Source organism: Gnatocerus cornutus, chromosome 4, assembly GCF_029298725.1.
Source record: "Gnatocerus cornutus isolate USDA-ARS CGAHR chromosome 4, icGnaCorn1.1, whole genome shotgun sequence".
Lineage (NCBI taxonomy): Eukaryota > Metazoa > Arthropoda > Insecta > Coleoptera > Tenebrionidae > Gnatocerus > Gnatocerus cornutus.
This window is the reverse complement of record NC_142236.1, coordinates 18,965,640-18,989,981: the sequence shown is the minus strand read 5'-3', so window position 1 is coordinate 18,989,981 and position 24,342 is coordinate 18,965,640. Positions and strand designations below refer to the sequence as shown.

General features: G+C 37.4%; 3 protein-coding genes across 3 annotated transcripts; all 3 read right to left on the bottom strand.

Moving 5' to 3' along the window:
- Positions 1-9,896: 9,896 nt before the first annotated feature.
- On the bottom strand, positions 9,897-10,818 carry LOC148176569 (myb/SANT-like DNA-binding domain-containing protein 3). The gene is made up of 2 exons (XM_088035138.1): positions 10,416-10,818; positions 9,897-10,084 (listed from the first exon to the last, which is right to left on the bottom strand). Exons 1-2 carry the CDS (start codon positions 10,816-10,818, stop codon positions 9,897-9,899), a joined length of 591 nt encoding a protein of 196 aa, XP_087891264.1.
- A 1,986-nt stretch (positions 10,819-12,804) lies between these two features.
- On the bottom strand, positions 12,805-15,901 carry LOC148176568 (uncharacterized). The gene is made up of 4 exons (XM_088033974.1): positions 15,802-15,901; positions 13,081-13,589; positions 12,934-13,035; positions 12,805-12,892 (listed from the first exon to the last, which is right to left on the bottom strand). Exons 1-3 carry the CDS (start codon positions 15,898-15,900, stop codon positions 12,948-12,950), a joined length of 696 nt encoding a protein of 231 aa, XP_087890100.1. The 5' UTR covers position 15,901; the 3' UTR covers positions 12,805-12,892; positions 12,934-12,947.
- Positions 15,902-22,453: 6,552 nt separating this feature from the next.
- On the bottom strand, positions 22,454-23,895 carry LOC148176567 (uncharacterized). The gene is made up of 6 exons (XM_088033968.1): positions 23,846-23,895; positions 23,127-23,801; positions 22,981-23,080; positions 22,828-22,935; positions 22,625-22,780; positions 22,454-22,580 (listed from the first exon to the last, which is right to left on the bottom strand). Exons 2-6 carry the CDS (start codon positions 23,612-23,614, stop codon positions 22,518-22,520), a joined length of 915 nt encoding a protein of 304 aa, XP_087890094.1. The 5' UTR covers positions 23,615-23,801; positions 23,846-23,895; the 3' UTR covers positions 22,454-22,517.
- Between the last annotated feature and the right edge of the window lie 447 nt (positions 23,896-24,342).

Sequence of the window (24,342 nt, the reverse complement as noted above, 5' to 3'; positions counted from 1 at the left end):
ATTTTCACACTAAAGATAGGTATTTAGTGCACTAAATCAAATCAGCATATTTCGAGAATCGCACTCCCGATCAGTTGCTTTTGTGACAAAAAATTGTGATAAGGTTTAAGTAAAAAAAAAACTCGTTACGAAAATGAAAGTGAATTTGTTTAGAGACATCGAACGGCTGGCCAAATTAAGGGCGGGAAAAGGCGAAAATCAAAATGCGTTTACGGAAAAAAATATTTTTAAAATTTGGAGATCTTGACTCGTTCTAACCGGTCAAATTTTGTGTATTTAATTTCATAACACCCTGTTATGATTTTTGTGAATAACATTTTTGTGAATTCCAAAATGTTTTACTTTCTTAAATTTAATAGTTTGTTAAACTAATTTGAACTTGGCGTGCAGTGACAGGTGAAGGCACTGCGTGCTAGGGACATTTAGGCGTTGACAGGTGACAGGGCGGGAAGAGAGACGAGAATTGGCGGTAAGACCAGCGTGGCGTGGCGAGAAGACAAAGGAGTGTGTGAATAGTTTATTGTGTGTGGCGAACGGAGGCAATAAAAGACTAATTTCGTAAACGGTGTTTTCTTAGTCTTAACACGTCAGAAGTGGGATAGGCACTAGGCTCACGGTAGGCGATTACGTGGAAAAGAAAATCAGGTTATGGCGCATGGGGGACCTGACCCTGGCGCTGGGTTTGGGGATGGCGATACCCTAAACATCGGCGTCGGCGAAAGGTTGGACGAGGAAATGGAGGGCTTGGGCGAGGTGAGGCTCAACTCCTTCCTCGTCAACAAGTTGTTAAGGGGCATGGCGGCCTTGACTGATCGACTGGCTGGCGTAGGGCCACGGGGCGAATCAGCAGGTGAGGAAAGGCAAACCCAAGGCGATGGGGCGAGCCATGCGGGATCAGGTGCAGGATCCGGGGGGTTGACTGGTTTCAGTCGTGCGGCGTGCGACTTGATTCCAGCGTTCGACCTTGACGATCCTGACGATAACATCGAAGCGTGGCTCGCAATTGTCGAGCAGGTGGCGGAAGTGCATGGTTTGTCCCCAGGCGGTAGGGTACTAGCCATGCAGCTGAAGCTAGAAGGGCAGGCGAAGCTCTGGCTGCGGCGGATCGGCATGGCGCAACGCTCTTGGGAGGAGTGGAAGGTGGTGCTAAGGACGGCGTTTCCTAGGCGGTGCTCGTTCGGCGTCATGTTGGCGGAGTTGGTCAACAGGACGAAACAACCGGGCGAGACCATGACGCGGTACTTCCAGGAGAAGCTGGCGTTGTGTTCCAGGTGCGGGATCGAGGGCGAGAAGGCGGTTAGCTGTATAATAGAGACCCTTCCGGAGGAGATGAGGGGTAATGCTAGGGCGCAGCATTACTCCACACCGGAAGATCTTTATAGCAAGTTCCTCTCGGCGATGGAGACGAAGGTGCCCAGCAAGGTGACGTTGGTGCCCTCGAGGGAGGCTCCGAGGACAGAAGATCTGAGGAAGAGGACGGCGTCCATGGCGACAAGGACAACGGCGGCGGAGTCATCGGAGCAGTTGAAGAGGCGTTGCTTCAACTGCCAAGAGATGACGACGCATCTCAGCAGGAATTGTCCGCTTCCGAGGAGGGACAGGTGCATGGCGTGCGGCAGGACGGGACACTTGCGCAAGGACTGCCCAAGGAAGAAGGCGGCGACCGAGGCGACGGCAGGGGCGACAACCAAGTTGGTGGGTGGATCGACCAGGCGGGTAAGTAATTCCACGGGGTTTCGGAAGTGGGCGGTGACTTCCACCGGCGACGTAGTCCACTTACTGTTGGATTCGGGAAGTGAGTACGACATCATTTCGCATGAGTGTGTTGAGCGGCTGGGGCTTAACATCCAGCCATCGAAGGTGATGCTCTCAGGCTTCGGAGGCGGCGAGACCAGGGCGGAGGGGTCTACCCAGCTGAGGGTTTATGTTGAAGATGCGGTGGAAATCTTCAGCACGCCCTTAGTGACGGCGGAATCGTTGGGCGCTGATGTTGACCTGCTTTTAGGTCGCCCGACGCTAACCAGCGGGTTCCTGGAGATGGTGGTCGTTGGACAGGAGGTCTCCCTTCGGCCAACCATGGCGGCGGAATTCATGGGAATCCGTCTGAATTCGGACCTGAAGCGGCGTGTAACCCTGGCGAAGGCAGTAACCATGGCGCCGGATACTGAGAGAATGGTGGCGGTTGACGTGGAGGCAGAACAAGGCGAAGTTCTTTGTCTCAAACCGTGCGTCTGGGAGAATGGACGGCAGGTGATAGCCATTACAGGTGCAACCCTGAACGGAGGAAGAACGGGCTTGGTAGCGATCATCAACGTGGGCGACGTTATGGTCTCGTGGCGGGAAGGGCACCTACTAGGACGGGCGGAAGTCCTAGATGAAATGGAGAGGCCGGTGGTGCGATCGGTGAGTACATCTCCTTTTGATTTGAGCACAATTGATGTAGGTGTGTTGAATGAACGAGACATGTCCGCTCTGATTGGGTTGTTGAACGAATACCAACGTTGTTTTGCGACAAGTGAGAATGATCTAGGGCGAACAGATTTGGCGAGCATGCAGATCAGGTTGACATCTGATAAACCGGTGCACAGACGACCTTATCGTTTGGCGCAAAGCGAGAAGGAGAAAGTCGGAAACAAGGTGAATGCGTTACTTCAAAGTGGAGTCATACGAGAGAGTAGCTCGGCGTATGCAAGTCCCATCGTGTTGGTTCCCAAGAAGAACGGTGATGTTCGAATGTGCGTTGACTACAGGGAATTGAATTCGATAACGGTGAAGGATCGATTTCCGCTACCATTGATTGAGGACCAATTGGACAGCTTGGCGAACAAATGCTACTACACGACGTTAGATCTGGCGCAAGGTTATCATCAGGTGCCAATGCACCCGGATTCGATGGAAAAGACGGCTTTCATCACTCCGGAGGGGCATTACGAGTTTCTGGTGGTTCCATTTGGGTTGGCGAATGCTCCAGCTGTGTTTCAGCGGGTGATCAACAAGATGTTAGGTAGTCTCAGGGGCAATGCGGTGTTGGCATACTTGGACGATCTGTTGATACCATCGTCTACGGTGGAACAAGGACTACACATCTTGGCACAGGTGTTTGAATTGTTGGCGAAAGCAAATCTCAAGCTCAATTTGGCGAAGTGTGCGTTCCTAAAGGAGGAGATCGAGTATCTAGGTCACCTAATAAGCAACAAGGGTATCTGTCCAGGTGAGAGGAAGGTCCAGGCGATGGTAGGCTTTCCAGTACCCACGAACGTACGACAGGTTCGACAGTTTGTAGGATTGGCGAGTTACTTTCGGAAGTTCATTAAGGACTTTGCGATTTTGGCGAAACCCTTGACGACGTTGACCAAGAAGGACGTACCATGGTGTTGGGGCGTTGAGCAGCAGGATGCGTTTAAACAGCTCAAGCAAAAGTTGACGAATAAACCGGTGTTAGCACTCTTAAACAGTAAGGCAGACACTGAAGTGCACACCGACGCAAGCAAACTAGGCGTGAGCGGAATTCTAATGCAGAAACAAACAGACGGTGGCTGGAGACCTGTCTTCTATTTTAGTAGGGCGACAACTAAATTAGAACAGATCTACCATAGCTACGAATTGGAGACATTGGCGGTTGTGGAATCTCTTAAGCGTTTCAGGGTGTACATTCTTGGCCGACCTTTCAAGGTGGTAACCGATTGTGCTGCGGTGAGAGCTACATTGGTTAAGAGAGATCTAGTTCCGAGAATTGCGAGATGGTGGTTGGCTATCCAAGAGTACGACATGGTGGTAGAGTACAGGCCTGGTAGCAAAATGCAGCATGTTGATGCACTCAGTCGAAATCCGATTAAGTCTTTGACGCATGGCGATGGTGGTGAAGCGTCAAACGATGATGTTCTTAAATTAGGCGATGAAATTGCAATTGGGGACGAAGGCGCGAGTCTTAGAGGTGATTTGAATGTGAGATTGCTGGCGGGTGATGACTGGTTTCTCACGGTGCAACTGCAAGATCCAAAGGCGCAGAACATCATGGCGGCACTAAAAGAAGGAGTGGCAGACAAACAACTAAAGAGCGACTTCGTGGTGAAAGATCATCGGCTCTACAGACGAACAACCTTAGGCGATCGGTTATTTGTCCCTGCCATGGCGACATTCAGCTTGCTACGGCGTTGTCACGATGAAATTGGACATCCAGGGTTTCAACGGTGTCTGAAACTTGTGAAGCAACACTACTGGTTTCCAAAAATGGGGCGATTTGTGAAGAAGTACGTGGAGGCCTGCATTCCGTGTGCATTCAGCAAAGGACAGCATGGACGAGCAGAAGGAGAACTGCATCCCATCAAAAAGGTAGACGTACCTTTCGACACTTTGCATGTGGATCATTTGGGGCCAATGGTGAGAAGCGTACGAGGTAACAGCTAGCTTCTGGTGGTGATTGATGGCTTCACAAAATACGTCATCGCCAAACCGACCAAGACGTTGACGGCGAAGGAAGTGGTGGCTGTGTTGCGTGAGATTTTCGGCATGTTCGGATGTCCACGGAGAATCATCAGTGACAGAGGCACAGCGTTCAAAAGCAAGGTGTTCAGCTCATTCGTGATGGCACAGGGGGTACGCCATACCATGAATGCGATCGCAACTCCTAGGGCGAATGGACAATGCGAGAGGGCGAACCGAACGATAATAGAATCGTTGATGGCAAGCGTCGAGAACGAGGCGAGATGGGACGAGAAGATTCACTCGGTGATATGGGGAATCAATAACACCATCAATGCGAGTACTCGACAAGTGCCGGCGGATCTCATGTTTGCTCGGGTGACAGGGACAATCTTTGGCGATCTGGTGGATAAGGACCAACGGCGTGAGCGAACAGAGATCATGGCGAAACGGCGGAAAGCACGGGTAAACCTGGGTGAAGTGGCCACGAAGATGAAGGCGAGGTATGATCGGCGGCGTAAGCCGGCTACCGAGTACAGGTTAGGCGAGCTGGTACTATGGCGAAAAGCAGCTACGTGCACGGCGACGAGAGGCGCTAGTAAGCTTACGCACAGGTTTGGTGGTCCTTACAAGGTGACTCGAGTACTTGAAGGCGATCGATACATCATTACTGCAGTAAAAGGTGTGCGAGGCTACAAGAAGAATAAATTCTTGGTGGCTGTGGATGCCCTAAGGCGATATCGAAGCGTGGTCCCTGCTTCCATGGTGATGAGCAAGGCGAAATCCAAACGTTCTAATGTGATTTCTTCACAGGGTGTAACAGATTCTAATCCCTTACAGGTGGTTGACTCTGACTATGGCCCGGTGGATTCGCCTGAGGATGAGGAGGAGTCTCGGCAGGATCTGATTGATCTGCTGGAGGGATAATGGGTGTGTGTGTACATGTTTGGGTGTCTTTGTTGTGGTTCTGGTGGTGGACAATAGGCGACTGATGCAGAACGAGCGAGCGAGCGATTGTTCAAATTGTATTCATGGCGATGTGTATTAATGAGGACATTAATATGTTTCAGGAAGGCCGAATGTTAAACTAATTTGAACTTGGCGCGCAGTGACAGGTGAGGGCACTGCGTGCTAGGGACATTTAGGCGTTGACAGGTGACAGGGCGGGAAGAGAGACGAGAATTGGCGGTAAGACCAGCGTGGCGTGGCGAGAAGACAAAGGAGTGTGTGAATAGTTTATTGTGTGTGGCGAACGGAGGCAATAAAAGACTAATTTCGTAAACGGCGTTTTCTTAGTCTTAACAAGTTCTAAACACCACCGCAAATTAGTTTAGAATGGTCATTAATAAAGTGTTTTACAAGCGGACTGATTACGCAGAGTTGTTTTTATGCTTTTTTGTTCTTTAATTTTATAGCAATTCAATGGTAGGTGGGCGACTCGTCAAAATGTAGGGGAGAAAAATTAGTTTAAAAACATGCGATTTCAAAAAAAAATTATTAAGAAAAGTTGTTACAAATAGTGAGTTCTCTTACCAGTTTAATGTTACGCACTCATTTCCATAATGCCCTCGGGCTTTAGCTGCAAACACAATGTTATGTTGATGTGTAATTTGCTCTCGACAAAGTCAGCGCCAATATATGAAAAAAAATACGCGCAGTTCGAAGATTGGCGGAATCAACATAAAATTTCCACAATATCTGAAAACGTCCTTTTGGCGTATTTTGAAGTGCAGCGTCAAAAATTCAAGTCTTCAAGTTTGTGGTCTCTGTACTCACAATTGATAACAAACTAAGTTTAACTAAGTTTATAATAAGTTTGTTGTTATTTTGAGGTTTACCTTAGTCATACGCGCGTCAAATAAAACCGATGCCAACCTTACAACACAAAATTGCACACCGAAAACAGTATTAGTAGAACGCAAAATAAAAAAATATGTTTATTAAACTTACCGATACCCTTTCCTATATTTCATGGATGGTCAACCCAGCCGCTCCTCAACCGAGAATGAAATTCCTGGTTTTCAACGTCGAGTTCTTTTACTCTGGCAAACGTTTTATCTTGGAGAAAATCGACAAATTGATTTTCTCAAATATATGTGGTCAGTTGAAGTGGGGATGCGTGAGTATTTGCACTCAAAAACGCAAATTTTTAATCAACTTTTGAAATTTTTATAAATTATGATTTCAAAATCTAAAGACAACATAAACAAAATACACTCAAATAGAGTTTGCTACATAAAAATTAAGATATAAAGATACCACAACTTCGTGCAGCATCACCACTTTTTATTATTTCATTCCTGAGCGAAATTGGCAGAGAATGCACTTAACACGTCAAAGTAGACAATAAAACTATAAAGATAAAAAAAAAAGTATACTTTACTTCACTTGAATTAATTGTTAAGTAGAAGAATTTTATAGTAAGTAAATAATTTACAGTAAATTTGATAACATGATAACGCTTGGAACTGCATGAGATCAATATGATTGAATATGTTGAAAAATGTACCTTTTTTAGAGAAGCGAACGACTTTTGGAGCTCCATCAACTTGCATCGTTGCATAAAACTAAATGAATTTTTCAGTAGTTGTCGGTAGTTCGGAATTGTCATTGTAATGTTGTTATGGAAACTAATCACCGAGAGATTAATTTATCGACCAGTGGTTGTATTGTTTAAAAATCGTTAGGATTAACTTTTAATCGTAAGGTGAGTGGGGTAAGAAATAGTATATTATAATACCAGTTTAAGAGCACGACGCGTCAGCGGAGTGGTTTTAACGTCGTCAGGGTTTTAAAGGCGCTTAAGCACATCTTTTCACGTTTGTAAAAATCCGTTCAGAAAATGAGTGAAGATATTAAAAGGCTAGCAGGACATGCAGAACTGCGATTAATACTGAATCTACCCGACGCTGAGAAATATACTGGTCATGCTTTCCGACGAATTTCATACGATTATGGCAAACAGTGGTATGAACATCGATGAGTTGAAACGTCAGGTGGGATGGAAATTTTCGAGTGTGGTTAGTGGCTATATTGAAGAATCCACTTCAAACAGAATAGTTGTTTCCAAACGCATTGCTGGTGTTCTGAACACATTGGTTGCTAAATCAACTTCATCAAGTACTATGGACGTCCAACAGAAGAATGAAAGTGAAAAAGCTTCTACTAGTTATGAATTAGAAGCAACAAACAACAGTAACCAAAATGAAATTTAGATTAATTTAGAATTCTCAGTCTCTATTGAATAGAAATATAAATCAAGTTTAAGAGCCGGTTTTTCAATCGCTGATTAATTGTTAGTTAGCCTATAATTTCTAATTAACGAAATTTGTCAGTTTTTCAAGTGTCAATTAATCAAAAAGTTTATGTTAACGTGCAGTTTACTTAATCATTAAAATATCTAGTAATTAACTTCCAATTTTCTAATGTCAAACAAAATATTGAAAACATCAATCTGAATCTTCATTATGTGGGATTACGACATAAACGCATACAGCAGTGACGAAGAGGTTCGTAGACCGAAAACTGTAAGATACAGAGTGGGACCAAAAAGATTTTTTTGCCCGATTTCGTTTGAGGCCACGGACGGTACATAACTTATTAGAAAACATAGAAGAAGCAATTTCTTTTCCCACTAGAAGGTAAATTTTGTGAGTATTGTGAAAACGAATAATCTTTATAGCAGTTTTTGGGTCTAGAAATGACTGTTTATCGCCCGAAAATCAGTTGCTGTTAACTCTGCGATTTTATGCTACTGGCTCCTTTTTAAGTGTGGCTGGAGATTTTTGTGGGGTGCACAAATCTACTGCTTGTAAAACAATTCGACGTGTAACCATGGTTTTGCAGGTCTGAGAGAAAATTATATTAAAATGCCACAAAACGTAGAAGAGTTAACAGAGTGTAAACAAGGATTTTACAATACAGGGTGTTAGGTAACGTTACGGCCATAGGAAAAGGGGTGATGGAGGCTGCCGTGAAAAGTAATGTTTCGAAGTTTTTTTCGGGTTTTCTTGAACAGTTTAATAGCTGGAAGGCTTTGAATGTGCAATCAGGGAACAATTTGCATAAGGTTACAAAAATTTGAATCAGAGTTACTGAAGGAATTTTTTTGTTTGACGTCAAACTGACAGTTCTTATTTTTTTTACCAGTGGCGAACTTGTTCAAGTTCGTCCAAACGAAAATGTGTTGGGCACAATAAAGAAAACATTGTTGCATCGTTTACAATTATGTGTTCAACAAGATGGTGGCCATTTTGAACATCTAGGGTTGTGTTGCTTTATTGTCTGTTTTTTGAATAAAATTGCGTTATTGTTTTTCCCTTTTATTGACGCCACTGATTTAAAACTTCAAATGTGACGGGAAAGTGACAAATTATTCTTTTGGTCCGAAAGCTACTTGGATTTCTGTAAAATTGAAAAATTATTTGAAGCTATTCTATTGGTCAACTTTAAAACCTTGTAGCTCTTTAACTAAAACGAAAAAAAAAAATTAATTGCGGATTCCGAGACAGTTTACCTTCCTTAATTATGTGGCGACCGATAGGGTAGGTGGTCTTGACCTGAACGTAGTCAAAAATGTCAATTGTCTTTTCTCAGATTTCGATTGTACATGATTACCAATTATAACGTTTTTTTTTATAATATAGTTTGTTATCAGTGTCGCAGTTTAATTTAATCCTAACCACCAAAATTATCCATTAGTCTATGGCCGTAACGTTACCTAACACCCTGTATAGTAAAATTTCCAAGATGTTTCTGGGCAATAGACTCTAGCCATGTTAAAATACAGTCCCCAGGAGGTAACAACGCAGAAATTTACAGAAACAGAAAACAATTTTTTTTCTTTGAATGTACAGACAGTTTCTAATGCGAATTTGAAAATTCAAGATATTGTCGTTCGGTGGCCGGGTTCAGCGCACGACTCCCATTATTTTTAGAAATTCTTCACTATGTGGAAAATTCGAAATGGGAAATTTTGCAGACAGTCTTCTGGTAGGGGACAGTGGTTATCCTGTAAGGCGCTATTTAATAACTCCTTTGCTCCAAGTTCAAAATCAAGCGGAAAATTTGTTTAATGGATCTTTAATTCGCACAAGGAGTGTGGTGGAAAGTTCATATGGAGTTTGGAAGAGAAGATTTCCGTCACTTGCCTTAGGTTTAAGATTAAAATTGGATACAAGCCGTAATAGTTGCAACTGCGGTTTTGCATAACATTGCTTGTGATGAGGGTGAACCAGAACCTGTAGTCAATGAAGAACAAGAAGCCGCTGTTAATATAGTTAATAATGTTGGCGTTCAAAATGCTGAAGAGATAAGAGGAGGAATTAATAATATTACAAGATATAACTTGATACATAGTTATTTTAAAAGATTGTAACATTTATTTAAACCAAATTCAAAGAAATTTACTTAATATTATGAAGTCTTTTTTACAACAAAATCTGCTAATAAACAAATAAAAAAAAACTTAGAATCTAACTGCAGAGATTCTGAATTTTATTTTCATTTATTAGCAGCTTTTTTTCTAAAATTTTCATCCTAAGTTCGTGTTCTTCTAAGAATTTTTCTTGCTGCAACTTCACAAAATTTAATTTTTCTTCTATAAGTATATGCCCGGGGCCAATATATTTTTTGGTACCTCTTGTTTTAAAAATTTTTCTACCTGTAATCATGTTAATTAAAGATTTAAGAATTTGTGTTGGAGTAACTTTTTTACTTTAGAGTTTTTTGGTCACAGGTTCTCTTAAATTTCTTGTTGAATATGAACTCCAGTTTGTTTCAGAAGATAGGTCATCATTTGATGTACTGGGTATTGGATCCAGTTCTCCACCTGATTGATTAAATTAATTATAATCATTATAATGTAAATGTATTTACTTTTTTACCATTTGAATCGAGAATTGTAATATCAACAGCACCAGAGACTCTCTTCTTAAAACAACTTCTAAAAAGCGTGCGTTAAAATAGCAGATAAACAAATTTAAATTATTTACCATTGGTGTTATTTAAGTCGCTGTCGTAGTTATTACATAAACCTTCAATCTGTTCGCCCAACATTTCTTTTATTGCCTTATCCACTAAAATTAGTGTAACTTCTTCAGAATTTCCACCACCTGTTTTTAAAAAATTTTGTTTGTTATGGGCGTATTTTCGTTTTGTCGTTCGCTTTAAATTAGCATATTTTTCTTTTAGCCCTTTCACATTACGAAAATAGCTTTTGCCACTGCGGCAGTTAAATTCTCTTTCAATTTTCTTCCATACGTGTTCTTTTTCTTTCCATGTAACATTTCCAGACTTTTTACACTCAATAACATTTCTATTATGGTCTACTAATGCAAATAGCAGTGTTTCCTCTTCTACAGTAAAATTGGTGGATCGTTTGCTAGGCTTTTCCATCGCACAGGAACACTTTTCCGTTTCACTTTTAATAAAATGTTGAAGTAACTTTTGTTTAACAGTGTCAAATGTTTGACGTTTTGATTAATTGAAAATTGGCTAATTAAGAATTAAAAAATCATTGAAAAACGCCATTTTCGATATCCAAAAGTTAACTTTTGGTTAATCAAAAATTGTCAATTACGTGATCAGCTAATTAATCAGCAATTGAAAAACCGGCCCTGAATGTTACGCCACTGATGCGCAATCGGCACCAATCGGCACTATTCGGCGTGCGTCAACTCTCGCCATCTTAAAACGCGTACGCTGTACCTACTGATTCCCAAGATGGCGCCGACGAAGCAAAATAGTAAAATGAAGAATGCCCTACAATGTCGAAATAAAAAGAAAAAATCAGTAGAAAATCGACTAACCAAGAAACAAAACTGAAAAAAAGGTAAAATAAGAAATCAGTTACTGTAAATGTTTTTTTTTTATTTAAACATTGTGTAAGAATTAACATCAAATTGTCTTGTATAATTATACAAAGAATTTTCCACCAAAATTTAAATTGATTGTCGTATCGCTCAATATTCAAGCCCTTACAGTTTTTAAGTTACAAGCACTTTAAGCTGACTAATTACGGTTCATAAATTGCTAGATAGCATTCTATGTTGCGACGTTCCCTGCGAAATCAACTCAGATTTTGATGGAGAATTTTTCATTAAAAAGAAGTGCGCGCGTTCTGAGACACTAGCAACTTATAGTCACCCCCAAAATCGTCTTCATTTTTAAAGATACAAGAGCAACGTTACTATGCATGACTGTGAATACTGGGAATTTACATTTGTGGGGAAACAAATTGACAATGTTGCCATTTTCGTAATTTAATTTTAGTTCTACTGTGAAAGCAAAGAACGTGTTATTTTTTTAAGATTTTTTTGGTACTCTGGAGGACCACTTAATTACCTCGTTTCAAGGTGGTGCACCACTTTCCGGACACCTGTACATTTGTGGATGTAAATGTGCTACTAGTAATAAAAAATAGTAAATATCGTTATAAAACCAACAAAGAAAGAAATATGCTACCTACTATATTACAATTTGTAAACAAAATAACACTTGGATATTTTGATTCCTAAACACATAAAGTCGAAATTTTAAAGTAAAGTGTAGAAGTGAGTAGTTCAAAAATAGCGTCACCACAATTGAACCCTATTGAGCGAAAAATATGAAATTTTACCTTTCATGATTCGATTTTTCCCATGATAGAACAATTTTGCTTAGTTACCGCGCTTGCTGTTGGAACAGTAAGTTGAGTTTACTTGTTACCAAGATAAACAAAACGATAACTAAAAATTTAAAAATAGTCAATTAAAAAAAAAGGATTTATATACATTCTCATGCCAAAATTTTGACTTTTTAGTTTGATTAGTGTCAATTATTTGTAACATTTTTAGTTTTATAAAAATAATCGAAATTTGTCTATCGTGCAAAAAATATTATAAGCATCACGAGCGCTAAGGAGTATACCGATCTCACACAACAATTGTCTTTGATCGGTAAAGTGTCCTTACCGTTCTTAATACGTAATATACTATTTTTGCCCTACCAATAGAACAAAAAAATATTTCCCAAATTATTCATTACAAAAAAAAAACTCATTCATTTTAAATTTTAATTTGTAGTGCGCTGAACCTGACTCATCACTGAAACCATCGAATATATCGATTTAGCCATCTACAAAACGCAGTTAGTTTGATATTGTAAGATCAACAACTCACCGCAATGCCTAGATCATAATTTAATGTAATGGTACTTGAAAAGGACAGACTAAGAGTCTTCTGAGCGTTTAATACAAACAATAAATAATTCTTTTTATTTTCGGCATTCCAGTTGTACCAATTTGTAGTTGACAGCATGGCACTCAGCTCATTTGACTACAAAAATCACTAAACGAAAAAAGCAAAAGAAACTAAAATCTTACATCTTCCATCATTTGTCCTGTCAAAATAATGTGAATAAAAGTCAGTGTGCCTGTTGCGGTCACTGAGAGGATTCTGGCGTATTGTTCAATATAAAAGCTTCCTGGATACTTTAGAAAAAAATTAAGAAGTTTAATAAAGTGCTACTCACAGTGTAAACGCCAACTAAGATACTGATCCCCAAGATGGTGCCGCGGTGACGCTGTATACAACTATCAGTGAGTTTAGTTTTCGCAAGATAATTACAACGATACTAAAAACAATAAAAGAAAAAGATCAACAAAATTGCAACACGTACAAATAAAGGTAGACGTGTCTATCAACAGCAATTCTTAATTTTTGTCCAACAGCTTCTTGGTACTTCTTCTGATAAAACAATGTGTTGTCATCGTCGAACCCATCATCAATTCCCTTTAAAAAATTGATTAATAAATAAAATTGAAAACGTAGCAAACCCATGATGTAATTGGTCATGTAAAAGACAGTTGGTGATATTAAAGTTGTCGGTATATATCCCACTCTGAACGTCCAGGATAAAACTGACTTCCACTGTGGGAAAAACTCTTCAAAGATGGCGATAGGAAAAAACATATCGGCGTCTCCGTCCACCGGCTGCGAGTACGTAAATCCACAAAACAACATCAAAATTGTGTTCACCACAGTGTAAGTGTTGAAATAAAGAGCTTCCAAGCGAATTCTTTTTCGAGTGGCAACACTGACGATGTTCATATCCCAGTATTTAAGATTGATGACTATGCTTTGGTACAGATTTGTCATTAGCGGGATTGTAGCAAGAGTAACAAAAACCTAAAAACAAAATAAGGAGAAATAACTTTGAATGGTACAATTGCGTCCAAAAATAATGCACCATAATATAAACAGAATATGCACCCCTAGAACTGCTTGAGATCTGAGCGGTCAGTTTTCGTACAGGGGTGCGTCAGACAACCAAATTTTACTTACAACTCACTCGACAACTCATGCAGATTGAGTCGACTAAACAACATGGTTTGAAGAACATTAATTATAGAAGTATGTGGTCATTAAACCCAAGCACTAGCCTGGTAATTTTTGTGACAGCTCACTGCCGAAATCTGCAGAGCGAGCTAACACCCCTTACTGTGCTATCGTAAAGTGATTGTAAAATGATAAATGCTTATTTTGCCTCTGTCTGGTAGAAATACTTTTTCATGGGTAAAATAACATGAATCAAAAAATTTTATTTTAAAATTTTAAGTACATTAGTACGTTGTTCAAAAAATAATTTAACTAGTCAAATAATAAATAGATTAAAGTATTATTTAATATTAGAATGCCAAACAGAAATTTTCAAAAAAAACTAAACTTATCTGTTGTATGTTTAATTTTATTTATTTTTAAATAGATACGTATTTGGTATGAAGATACAAAAGACATAGTATAATAATGTGTATATGTTACATGTTAGTAAGTATTTATAAGAAAAGTGGTATTTACATAATAGGTATTTATTTACAATATTGACAATTAACTAATACATACGTAATACAAACTCAATGACGGCGGATCGGAATAGACAATCTTTGTTTCCTAGAGTCAATTAATTCCAGCAACATGTGATCAAAATAAAACTTAATCAATTTTGGTTCCATTTTTTTTTCCAAAAAGTTGTGTCTTCATAAATATATTCATATTTCATGTCACTTTCTTGTCCAAACCAAACACCCAGAATGCACTTTTTTTTCGTGTTATTCTTAACTGCCCTTGGATTTGGTAGTACCAATTATGATTTGAATTTACAATGTATGTTCCATTTTTTTCTAGTTACCAGAAGTCAACCTTTCTATTCTCCCAAAAAAAATTTATATTGTTCTCAAAGGAACAAGATTTAGTGGGTTTTTTAGGAAAAGTTGAACCGGCCGGCAGCAAAATGAAAGAAATTGACATTACCTAGTCAAACTCCGGTCAGCTTCTTAGATAAACTCTAATCCAATATTGCAAACATCAGGTAAATTGCATCCGGTCAGGTTGCTCCATAGAGTCATACCATTCAAAGCAATTTTGTTTCGTTCAACATTTTTCATTCATTGATGAACTTTTAAATTCTAGTGAAATAAGAAAAAATAAACATAAATAATAAAACATGTAATAAGAAAAATAATAATAAATTACTATTTTATTAAATTCCATTTTCTAAATTTTACGCCGAACACCGTGAAATAGTCGAGAAATTAATTCGTGTGTCATTGAAAGACGTTAGTTGAAAACATGACAATAAATTGAATGAATGTTCATACTACATACTTGTTTCTATAATTTCATACATCAAGCATTATGAAACTTCGATGTGCTTGTACTTATTAGCACTTTTAATAACGCTCTTCTAATTGTAACCATTTTATTATCCTCTGTGCGAAACAAGCAGGTAAAAATTTTAGAAGAAATCCCTTGATTTACAACTTCCAAAGCTGGTCGAGAAACCGCAAATGAGGGTTCGCTTATAAATCAGCCTAGTCGTAAATTATCTGCAAAGTTCAGAGCTTCGAATGAAAAATTTTTAGTTTATCTCTCTTATAACTAGACCAATTTCAATGATATCGATTTAAATTTAGCGGGAAAGTGATTTTGAAAGTATTCTTTACTAATTCTAAGTTTAAAAATTCACAAAAATCGGACATAAACTTCTATTCGTAAAACTACCCCTAAATTATCGAATTTTCAAGTCATTTACCTTTTAAGTTAAATGTTTTTTCCAATGTTTGATACTTAGTTTTAGAAGAAAATGTGAATACAAGCAGTTGAGAGTAGGAACGAAACTGATACATCAAAAAATAAGCGAAATATTTAGACGATACTTTACATGGGATTCTCCATAAGAAAAATGTCTTGGCACTCGCCTTAAAGAATTACCATTTTAGGACTACACAGATGTGCTGGAACGGTCAAGAACGGCCCCGGCGAGGACCTCAAAATGTTTTCCGATGCTGTTTAGTAATAAGCAACAGAATGGTGCATTATTTTTAAACGAAATTGGACTTACCAAACAATAGCAGCCGTAATTTGGCAGGTACTTGATAAAGTACCAGAAGTCAAACTTAAACAAAAATAGAACTGTTTGGAAAAGCAGCAACCCGGCCATAGCGATGGTCACAACTCCTGTTAAGACTTTCATGAAGATGTTTTGGAACAGATCCAGATAGATGAGGCGGGTCAGCCAGAGCTGGTCATCTGAAACTAGAGAGGTATAGCAGCCGTCAAGATAATGTAGCGCTGACCTGCTCAGATGACTTGACTTTTAAGGGTTTTTACGACGGTGCGGTTGGAGGGTCATAAATTTTACCTCTGAGGCCTGGGTTGTCACTCAAACACTGTTTATGTGATTCGAATTTTTAGGAGTAGTGTTATTTTTATAAATACTATTGATTTTCTAATATAAAAACGCGTTTTCGCCGTCTTGTTATTTTGAACCTTTGGAGTAATAATTTTCGGTTACTTTTTAAGTTATTATAAGTATTATATTAAGTATTTTTGTTCCGTTATATTATAAAAATTGCTGGAAAAAATACGCTGGACGTCAGAATTATTATAGCTAATACCGTCTTTTGTATAATACACATATACTTAATCTTAATTCCACACAATTTGGGACTTTTTTTCACTCAGAAGTAAATAATAACAATAGTAACGATGTCTACTTCGAAGCAAATTACAGCAAGTCGGAATTAATCGAAGTTCTTCGCTCCAAAACATATAGCAAATCTCTTAAAACGGTGTGCCCATATCATTATGTGTTCAATCCTATTGAACTGATTTGATCGGAGTTGAAGGCACACATTCGGCGAAATAATACAGCGCCCAAATTTAGCAAAGAAGCGATTGATTTAATTTATCAAGAAGTGCACAAAATCAGCGTTTCTAGCTGGAAAAACAGTGTTGCGCATGTAATAAAGAATTGAAGACAATAAAAAAAAAATTATAACCAATAATTAATAATTAGTTTAAATGACGACGACGATTACAGTGAAATGGAATTTGCACTCAAAAACGCAAATTTTTAATCAACTTTTGAAATTTTTATAAATCATGATTTCAAAATCTAAAGAAAACATAACCAAAATACACTCTAATAGAGTTTGCTACATAAAAATTAAGATATAAAGATACCACAACTTCGTGCAGCATCAGCACTTTTTTTCATTTCATTCCTGAGCGAAATTGGCAGAGAATGCATTTAACACGTCAAAGTAGACAATAAAACTATAAAGATGAAAAAAAAGAGTATACTTTACTTCACTTGAATTATTTGTTAAGTAAAAGAATTTTATGGTAAGTAAATAATTTACAGTAAATTTGACAACATGATAACGCTTGGAACTGCATGAGATCAATATGATTGAATATGTTGAAATGTACCTTTTTTAGAGAAGCGAACGACTCTTGGGGCTCCATCAACTTGCATCGTTGCATAAAACTAAATGAATTTTTCAGTAGTTGTCGGTAGTTCGGAATTGTCATTGTAATGTTGTTATGGAAACTAATCACACAGAGATTAATTTATCGACCAGTGGTTGTATTGTTTAAAAATCGTTAGGATTAACTTTTAATCGTGAGGTGAGTGGGGTAAGAAATAGTATATTATACAACGTGTTTATAAATGTTTCTAGCGTCAAGGGTGGCTATGAAATGTCAAAGAAATTTGCCGCTCATTACAAATGTGGGTTTCCATTTGTCAACTGACATTTACAGCTAACCTCAAACATAAAACAAAGTAAGTTTTGAGAAATAAACTGTTCCAGTTGTGGTTGAAAACCTAAAAATCAAAAACTTGGACACAAAACCCTAACTAAAACGTCATTGAAGTATGTAACATTATAAATAATTTTCAAGATAGTTATATTCACTATGAAAACAAAGCGGCAAAATAGTGTACGACAGGAATTCCAAAGCTACGTTTGATGCTAGAATAGTATATTGTATAACGAGTGTTGAAAATGTAAGATTTCACACGAGTTTTGCAGAATTGAGCCACGAGTGTGAAATCGAATTTTCAACACGTGTTGTACACGATATTTTTCCGACGATCACAAAAATCGCAGAGTTAATATTTATTTTTTTAATTAAAGTTTATATTTTACGCTCTTCCACTTGCTAGTAACGGTGCAAAAACACGTCAAGTTATCTCTGGTCAAGTTATAACTTAAAATGTCATTCGGCAGAGCACCTAGCCGCGGACAAAATAATTATGCCATTGCGCCGAAAGTTAGATACCGATAATGCCCGATCTGCGTCAACCTGTGTGCAATATAAAAACACACAGTTGTCGGCCAATCAGAGATCTCAAATTCTTCATTGCTCACGGGTATGCGCTTCGTTTGTCTTCGCACTGAAATTGTTTCCAATTTTTAATTTTCACTACGAGAAAACTGTATGAAATGTGGCATATTTTATAGTGGTCGTCGGAAAACATTTATAAACACCTTGTAATACCAGTTTATAAGCAAGCCTTTAAAACACGCACGACGAGTTTAAGACCACGACGCGTCAGTGGAGTGCTTTTAACGTCTTCAATGTTTTAAAGGCGCTTATAAACGAGTGTTATACCCTATTTTTGATTATACCTATCTATTTACAATCGTTTAGGAGCATTGCAAAACAGCAGAACTGCGATTAAAATTCTCAATCTACCCGACGCTGAGAAATATACTGGTCATGGTTTCCGACGAACTTCATACGATTATGGCAAACAGTGGTATGAGCATCGATGAGTTGAAACGTCAGGTGGAATGGAAATCATCGAGTGTGGCTAGCGACTATATTGAAGAATCCACTTCAAACAAAATAGTTGCTTCCAAACGAATTGCTGGTGTTCTGAACACATCGGTTGCTAAATCAACTTTATCAAGAGCTATGGACGTCCAACAGAAGAATGAAAATGAAAAAGCTTCTAAAAGTTATGAATTAGAAGCAACAAACAACAGTAACCAAAACGAAATTTTGATTAGTTTAGAATTCTCAGTCTCTATTGAATAGAATTATAATAGTTATTTGTGTACCAAAAAGTTCAAATTTTTTTTATTTACATTCGCAGTTTCGGCATGTGTAGCTTCACAATTTGTATGAATTAGGTTTGATGTGCTTTTTGATGTTGTTGCAGCAGCACTGCTATCCATCTTCATTAATAATTCAACACGTTTTTGTTGCACTTTATAGTAAACTCAGTTGACATATACCTAGTAAATTTTATGGCCACATTATGAGAGGGCCGGGCAGTACTAATCCTTGCGATTGGAGACCATAAATGAGCACGAAATGAGTGCGGGCCTATTCAACCATCGGTCAACTCTCTACCTAGAACTTTGTCGGCTGCAGCTTACAACACCCAGTTTTATTTCTATGGGTGGTTTGACTTAAGCCATAAAATGTTTACTAGGTATATGTCAACTGAGGTTACTATACAGCAGTTTGTCGATTTGATTTTTCCCAAATAATTATAAAATTCAGGGTAATATCGGTATCTTGATGTAATATGCAAAACTATGGATAGATGGCGCGACCATAGATCGGCCTAAAAGGTTTGCGGCCAGAAAAGACTCACTTTAAGGCCGCTTTGAAGGCCTAAAAATTTCATTTTCAGTCGCGTAAAAATAAAGTTACAGAATATTTAAGCAATGATACAACATTAGATTTAAAACTGCGGCCTGGAGCAAGTTCAAATTTATCTGCCAACACAAAAAAATTAACCAAAATGTTAATTTTGACGCAAAGAACGACCAGTAGTCAAAAGGGTAACTGCCAAAAATAATTTCAAACGTGGACAGCCGGCTACAACTCTGTTGTTGTCTGCATGTGGCTGTGACCTACCAACAGACTTGTTCGGTCTGACCTCAAATCATCTTAATTTATTATTTTTCAAAAGTCAAAAATATGAGTTTAAGACCTTTTTTTACCAACATGATGCATTTTCTCATTTATTTACATTTGAAATAAATGCTTTTTACTAGAGCAGTAGCATAAAAGACCTCTACAGATGAGTACTCGGGTACGCGGTATTAGATTTCTTTTAATTTAATTTCTAGGAGTTATGATAACGTTTTGATAAACAAAAATTTGTAAATGAATACTGTGAAAATGTTTAATTATAATATTCAAGTAGTAATTCGAACAACACTATTCTTAGATAAGAGTAAAAATTTCCCAACCGGACCACCTAAAATTGATTTTTCGAATTTCGGAGTGTTTTTTTGAAATAAAGATTTAGGCTGGGTTTTTCCGTCTTTAGTTAACTTACAGTTTTAATTAACTAATAGTTAACTACCAGATAAGTGTTTTTCGATTGTTCTGAGTTAACTCACAATTTAATTTGACTAGTATTGCCCATCCAAACTAAATGTGAACAAACAAACGGATGCGCACCAACAAATTTCACAATACGCAGCCTCACAAATCAGCTGTTCGCCGCGGTAAGTAGTGGCAGTGGCGTCGTGTTATGAGGAGCATAACAGTATAATTTTTCATTTACACGTTTTCAAACCTTTACTAATGGCACCTTTAAATTATAAATTATAAAACGCGCAATCAAAACTAATCATCTTAAGAGTTTTTTTCTTGTTGTCTGCGAAAGCCTGCAACTGCAACTTTATTATGACTTCAAATTTCCTATTCTCGACACCTATGGTAGCGACTATCCTTTTCTATGCGCGTGTTTGTTCACATTTAGTTTGGACGGTCTGTACATGAAGTTCGAGTTAACTTATAGTTTAACGTTAATTTACAGAATTAAAAATTTACAAATTCTACTACAACTATCAAAATAGATAATTGATATAATATAAATGTGTACAGTAATGGTGAGGATTATTTGCCGATGAGAAATCGTCGTCTGTTGGAACAACAAATCAACCATTTTGAAAAATGGGAGGCAAACGAATATTCCCAACGCTTTCGCTTGTCGGCTACATACAGGGTCCGGCCCTAAAATTTTCTTTAATTTTAAGGATCAAATTTTAAAAATCTGTATACGCTTATAGTTGACAAAATTCTAGAAGCTAACGCAAAAATTTGTTTTTTATCACCGATAGTTGTAGCGTCGCGACGCCTAAAAAGTATAGCGCTTTTGCGATTTTTGACTTTGCGAAAATACTCGCGAATTCAAATGGGCTTCACTACGTTGAAGACAAAAAAAAGGGGCTTGGCTTCTCTTAGACCTTAATTTATACATTTATACAGAAACCAAAAACAATATTTCTCATTTAATGTGCAAACTATCACAAACATTTTAGATATTATTGTTGCTCGCTGGCCAGGATCTTCTTATGATGCGCATATTTTTTGTTATTTTTTGCTGATGCATAGGTTTGCAGCTAGTAATTATAAAAATTGTGTTTTTTTGGGAAATGGCGCTTATCTTGTGAAGTCCTACTTATTTACGCTAAACTTGAAATATGTATTGGGGAAAATTTATACAACGAATCACAGATCAAAACAAAAAATATTATAAAGAGATCTTATGGAGTTTGGATAGAAGTCAAAAATTAGACAAGAAAAACTAGAAACCGTTATTTAAATTTTGACAAAATAACAATTTATTTGGTTAACTAATAACAGTTTACTAACTCTAAGCTGAAATTTTGTGGAAAAACACCTAAATTTTTACTTAGAAGTTAACTTCTAGCTATTTTTAAATGTTAGTTGCGTAACTATAAGTTAACTAAAAGTTGGAAAAACTGTATCCAAATATTATTTATAAATTAACATTTTTGATAAAGTTATGAAGATTCAAATTTTTTGCAGAGACTTAGAAAAATGCATTTTTCTTGCAAACTACAAAACATATAAAAACAGGACATGTACTGATTTATTTACTATACATAGACACACCTATAAAAAATAAACAATAAAAATTGTTTTATAGTTTAATTTAATTTATTTATTAAATTTCTCATTTACTCTGAGTCATGAGGCAACACTTGTGCAGGTCCGGCAGCACTTGTGTCCACCCCCAAAATCGTCGTCAATTTTAAAGATAAAATTTTGAAAATTTGCATACGCTCATAGTTGACAAAGTTCTAGAAATTGACGCAAAATTTTGTTATTTATCACCTATAGTTTTGGCGACACGACGCCTTAAGAACGTAATTTTTTGCTACAAATGTGTTCAAGATATTTCAGTTGTCATTTTAGATTTAAATTGTATTCAAAATTTGAGAAAAAAATGCTGTTTTATCAAGTTATCTGTCAACATCTTGTGTCACAAATGTCATCTATCCTTTGGTTCCCTTCAGATTGTAACAAAAGTGTTTAACTTGGTGAAATTGTCGCTTTGTCGATGTTAATTAACGATTTCTAGTGTCCAAAAAGTGCAACATACCCGAGTTTATCAAACGAGTAAATGAAGTAACTTGTAAAAATTTGGTGTAAACGTAATTTGCCACTGCGCCGTCATAATTTTGAAACCTAACTTGATAATACAGCGTTTTTTTCGCAAATTTTAAACACAATTTGCAGTAGATTTAAAATAAAAACTCAAATATTTGTACCACAGTTATGTTAAAAAAAATTCAATTCGCGAGTTTTTTCGTAAAAACTCAAAAATCGCTGAAAATTATATTTCTCAGGCGTCGCGACGCCACACAAATCATGTAAAAATATTTTTTTTATAAAAATGTATTTTTTAGCAAATAGTGCCCCACCAATTGAATACAAAAATATTATTCAATACAAATTATTCGTTACAAAAAGACTCTTTCATTTTCAATTTTAATCTGTAGTGCGCTGAACCTGGCTCATCACAGAAATCATCGAATATATCGATTTGACGATCTACAAAACGCTGTTAGTTTGATATTGTAAGATCAACAACTCACCGCAATGCCTAGATCATAATTTATAGTCATCGTTCTTGAAAAGGACAGTTTAAGAGTCTTCTGAGCGTTTAATACAAACATTAAATAATTCTTTTTATTTTCAGCATTCCAGTTGTACCAATTTTTAGTTGACACCAGGGAACTCAGCTCATTTGACTACAAAAATCACTAAAAGGAAGATGCAAAAAGAAATAAAATCTTACGACATCTTCCATCATTTGTCCTGTCAAAATAATGTGAATGAAAGTCAATGTGCCTGTTGCGCTCACAGAGAAGATTCTGAGGTATTGATCTTCAAGGTTTCCTGCATACTTAAGAAAAACATTAAGAAGTTAGATAAGATGCTACTTAGGTACAGTGTATACAAAAACTAAGAGACTGATCCCCAAGATGGCGCCGGTGAGGCTGTATAAAACGATCAGTGAGTTAAGTTTCCCTACGATATTTACAACGTTACTAAAAAACAATAAAAGAAAAAGATCAACACAGTTGCAACACGTACAAATAAAGATAGACGTGTCTATCAATAGCAATTCTTAATTTTTGTCTAACGGCTTCTTGGTACTTTTTCTGATAAAACAATGTGTTGTCATCGTCGAACCCATCATCAATTCCCTTTAAAAAATTGATTAGTAAATAAAATTGAAAACGTAGCAAACCCATGATGTAATTGGTCATGTAGAACACAGCTGGTGTCATTAAAATAGTGGGTACATATCCCACTCTGAACGTCCAGGATAAAACTGACTCCCACCGTGGGAAAAACTCTTCAAAGATGGCAATAGGAAAGAAAATATTAGCATCTCCGTCCACCGGCTGTGAGTATGTAAATCCACAAAAGACCATCAAAATTGTATTCACCACTGTGTAAGTGTTGAAATAAAGAGCTTCCAAGCGAATTCTTTTTCGAGTGGCAACACTGACTGTGTTTATCTCCCAATATTTAAGATTACTGGCTATGCTTTGGTACAGATTTATCACTAGCGGCATGGTAGCAACAGTAACAAGAACCTATAATCAAAATCCAGAGAAATAACTTTGAACTTTAGCAAAAATAAAACTGTTTGGAAAAGCAACAACCCGGCCATGGTGATAGTGACAACTCTTGTAAAGACTTTCATGAAAATGTTTTGGAACACATCCAGATAGATGAGGCGGTTGAGCCAGAGATGGTCATCTGGAATTACAGAGGTTAAAGTCTTGTTGTTGTAGGAGTCGTACCTTTTTTGCAGATGAAAACGATTTTTGGGGCTTCATCAAAATGCATCGTTGCATACTGAATGAGTTTTTCAGTAGTTGTCGGTAGTTGAGAATTGTTATTGTAATGTTGTTATGGAAACTAATCACAGGAAGATTATTTAATCGATCAGTAAATGTATTGTATAAAAATCGTTAAGATTAACTTTTGATCGTAGGGTGAGTTGAAGTAAGGTCAAACGTAATTTATACTATAGTCAAAATTGTGTAACTTTGGTTTAACTCCACCCACATGGACAAATGACGATTTAAATTTGTCGAATCAAGAAATGGCTAGTCTCCTTTACACAACATAGTCAAAAATTTAACAACTCTAGTGTCACACTTGTCAAGAAGATTCGCAGTTTTGCGACAATTTAATTAATCGTGAAACCTTCGTCGATTTTGATCATGTTTCGTCTTCTAATGTGTAAACATTTTTATCCCGGCTTCTGGCAAATATCAACGAACTATCAAAATGT

What these genes read in the sequence shown, in the direction of transcription:
- LOC148176569 (XM_088035138.1), bottom strand. Translation starts at nt 10,818, where the DNA reads ATGGAAAAGCCTAGCAAACGATCCACCAATTTTACTGTAGAAGAGGAA. An exon ending in CGACTTAAATAACACCAATG is followed by an intron (nt 10,085 to 10,415) that starts GTAAATAATTTA and finishes ACATGATTACAG; the next exon opens with GTAGAAAAATTTTTAAAACA.
- LOC148176568 (XM_088033974.1), bottom strand. Translation starts at nt 15,900, where the DNA reads ATGGCCGGGTTGCTGCTTTTCCAAACAGTTCTATTTTTGTTTAAGTTT. An exon ending in ATTACGGCTGCTATTGTTTG is followed by an intron (nt 13,590 to 15,801) that starts GTAAGTCCAATT and finishes TTTTGTTTTTAG; the next exon opens with GTTTTTGTTACTCTTGCTAC. An exon ending in AGACACGTCTACCTTTATTT is followed by an intron (nt 13,036 to 13,080) that starts GTACGTGTTGCA and finishes TATTGTTTTTAG; the next exon opens with TATCGTTGTAATTATCTTGC.
- LOC148176567 (XM_088033968.1), bottom strand. Translation starts at nt 23,614, where the DNA reads ATGCCGCTAGTGATAAATCTGTACCAAAGCATAGCCAGTAATCTTAAA. An exon ending in AGACACGTCTATCTTTATTT is followed by an intron (nt 23,081 to 23,126) that starts GTACGTGTTGCA and finishes ATTGTTTTTTAG; the next exon opens with TAACGTTGTAAATATCGTAG. An exon ending in ATTATGATCTAGGCATTGCG is followed by an intron (nt 22,581 to 22,624) that starts GTGAGTTGTTGA and finishes AGCGTTTTGTAG; the next exon opens with ATCGTCAAATCGATATATTC.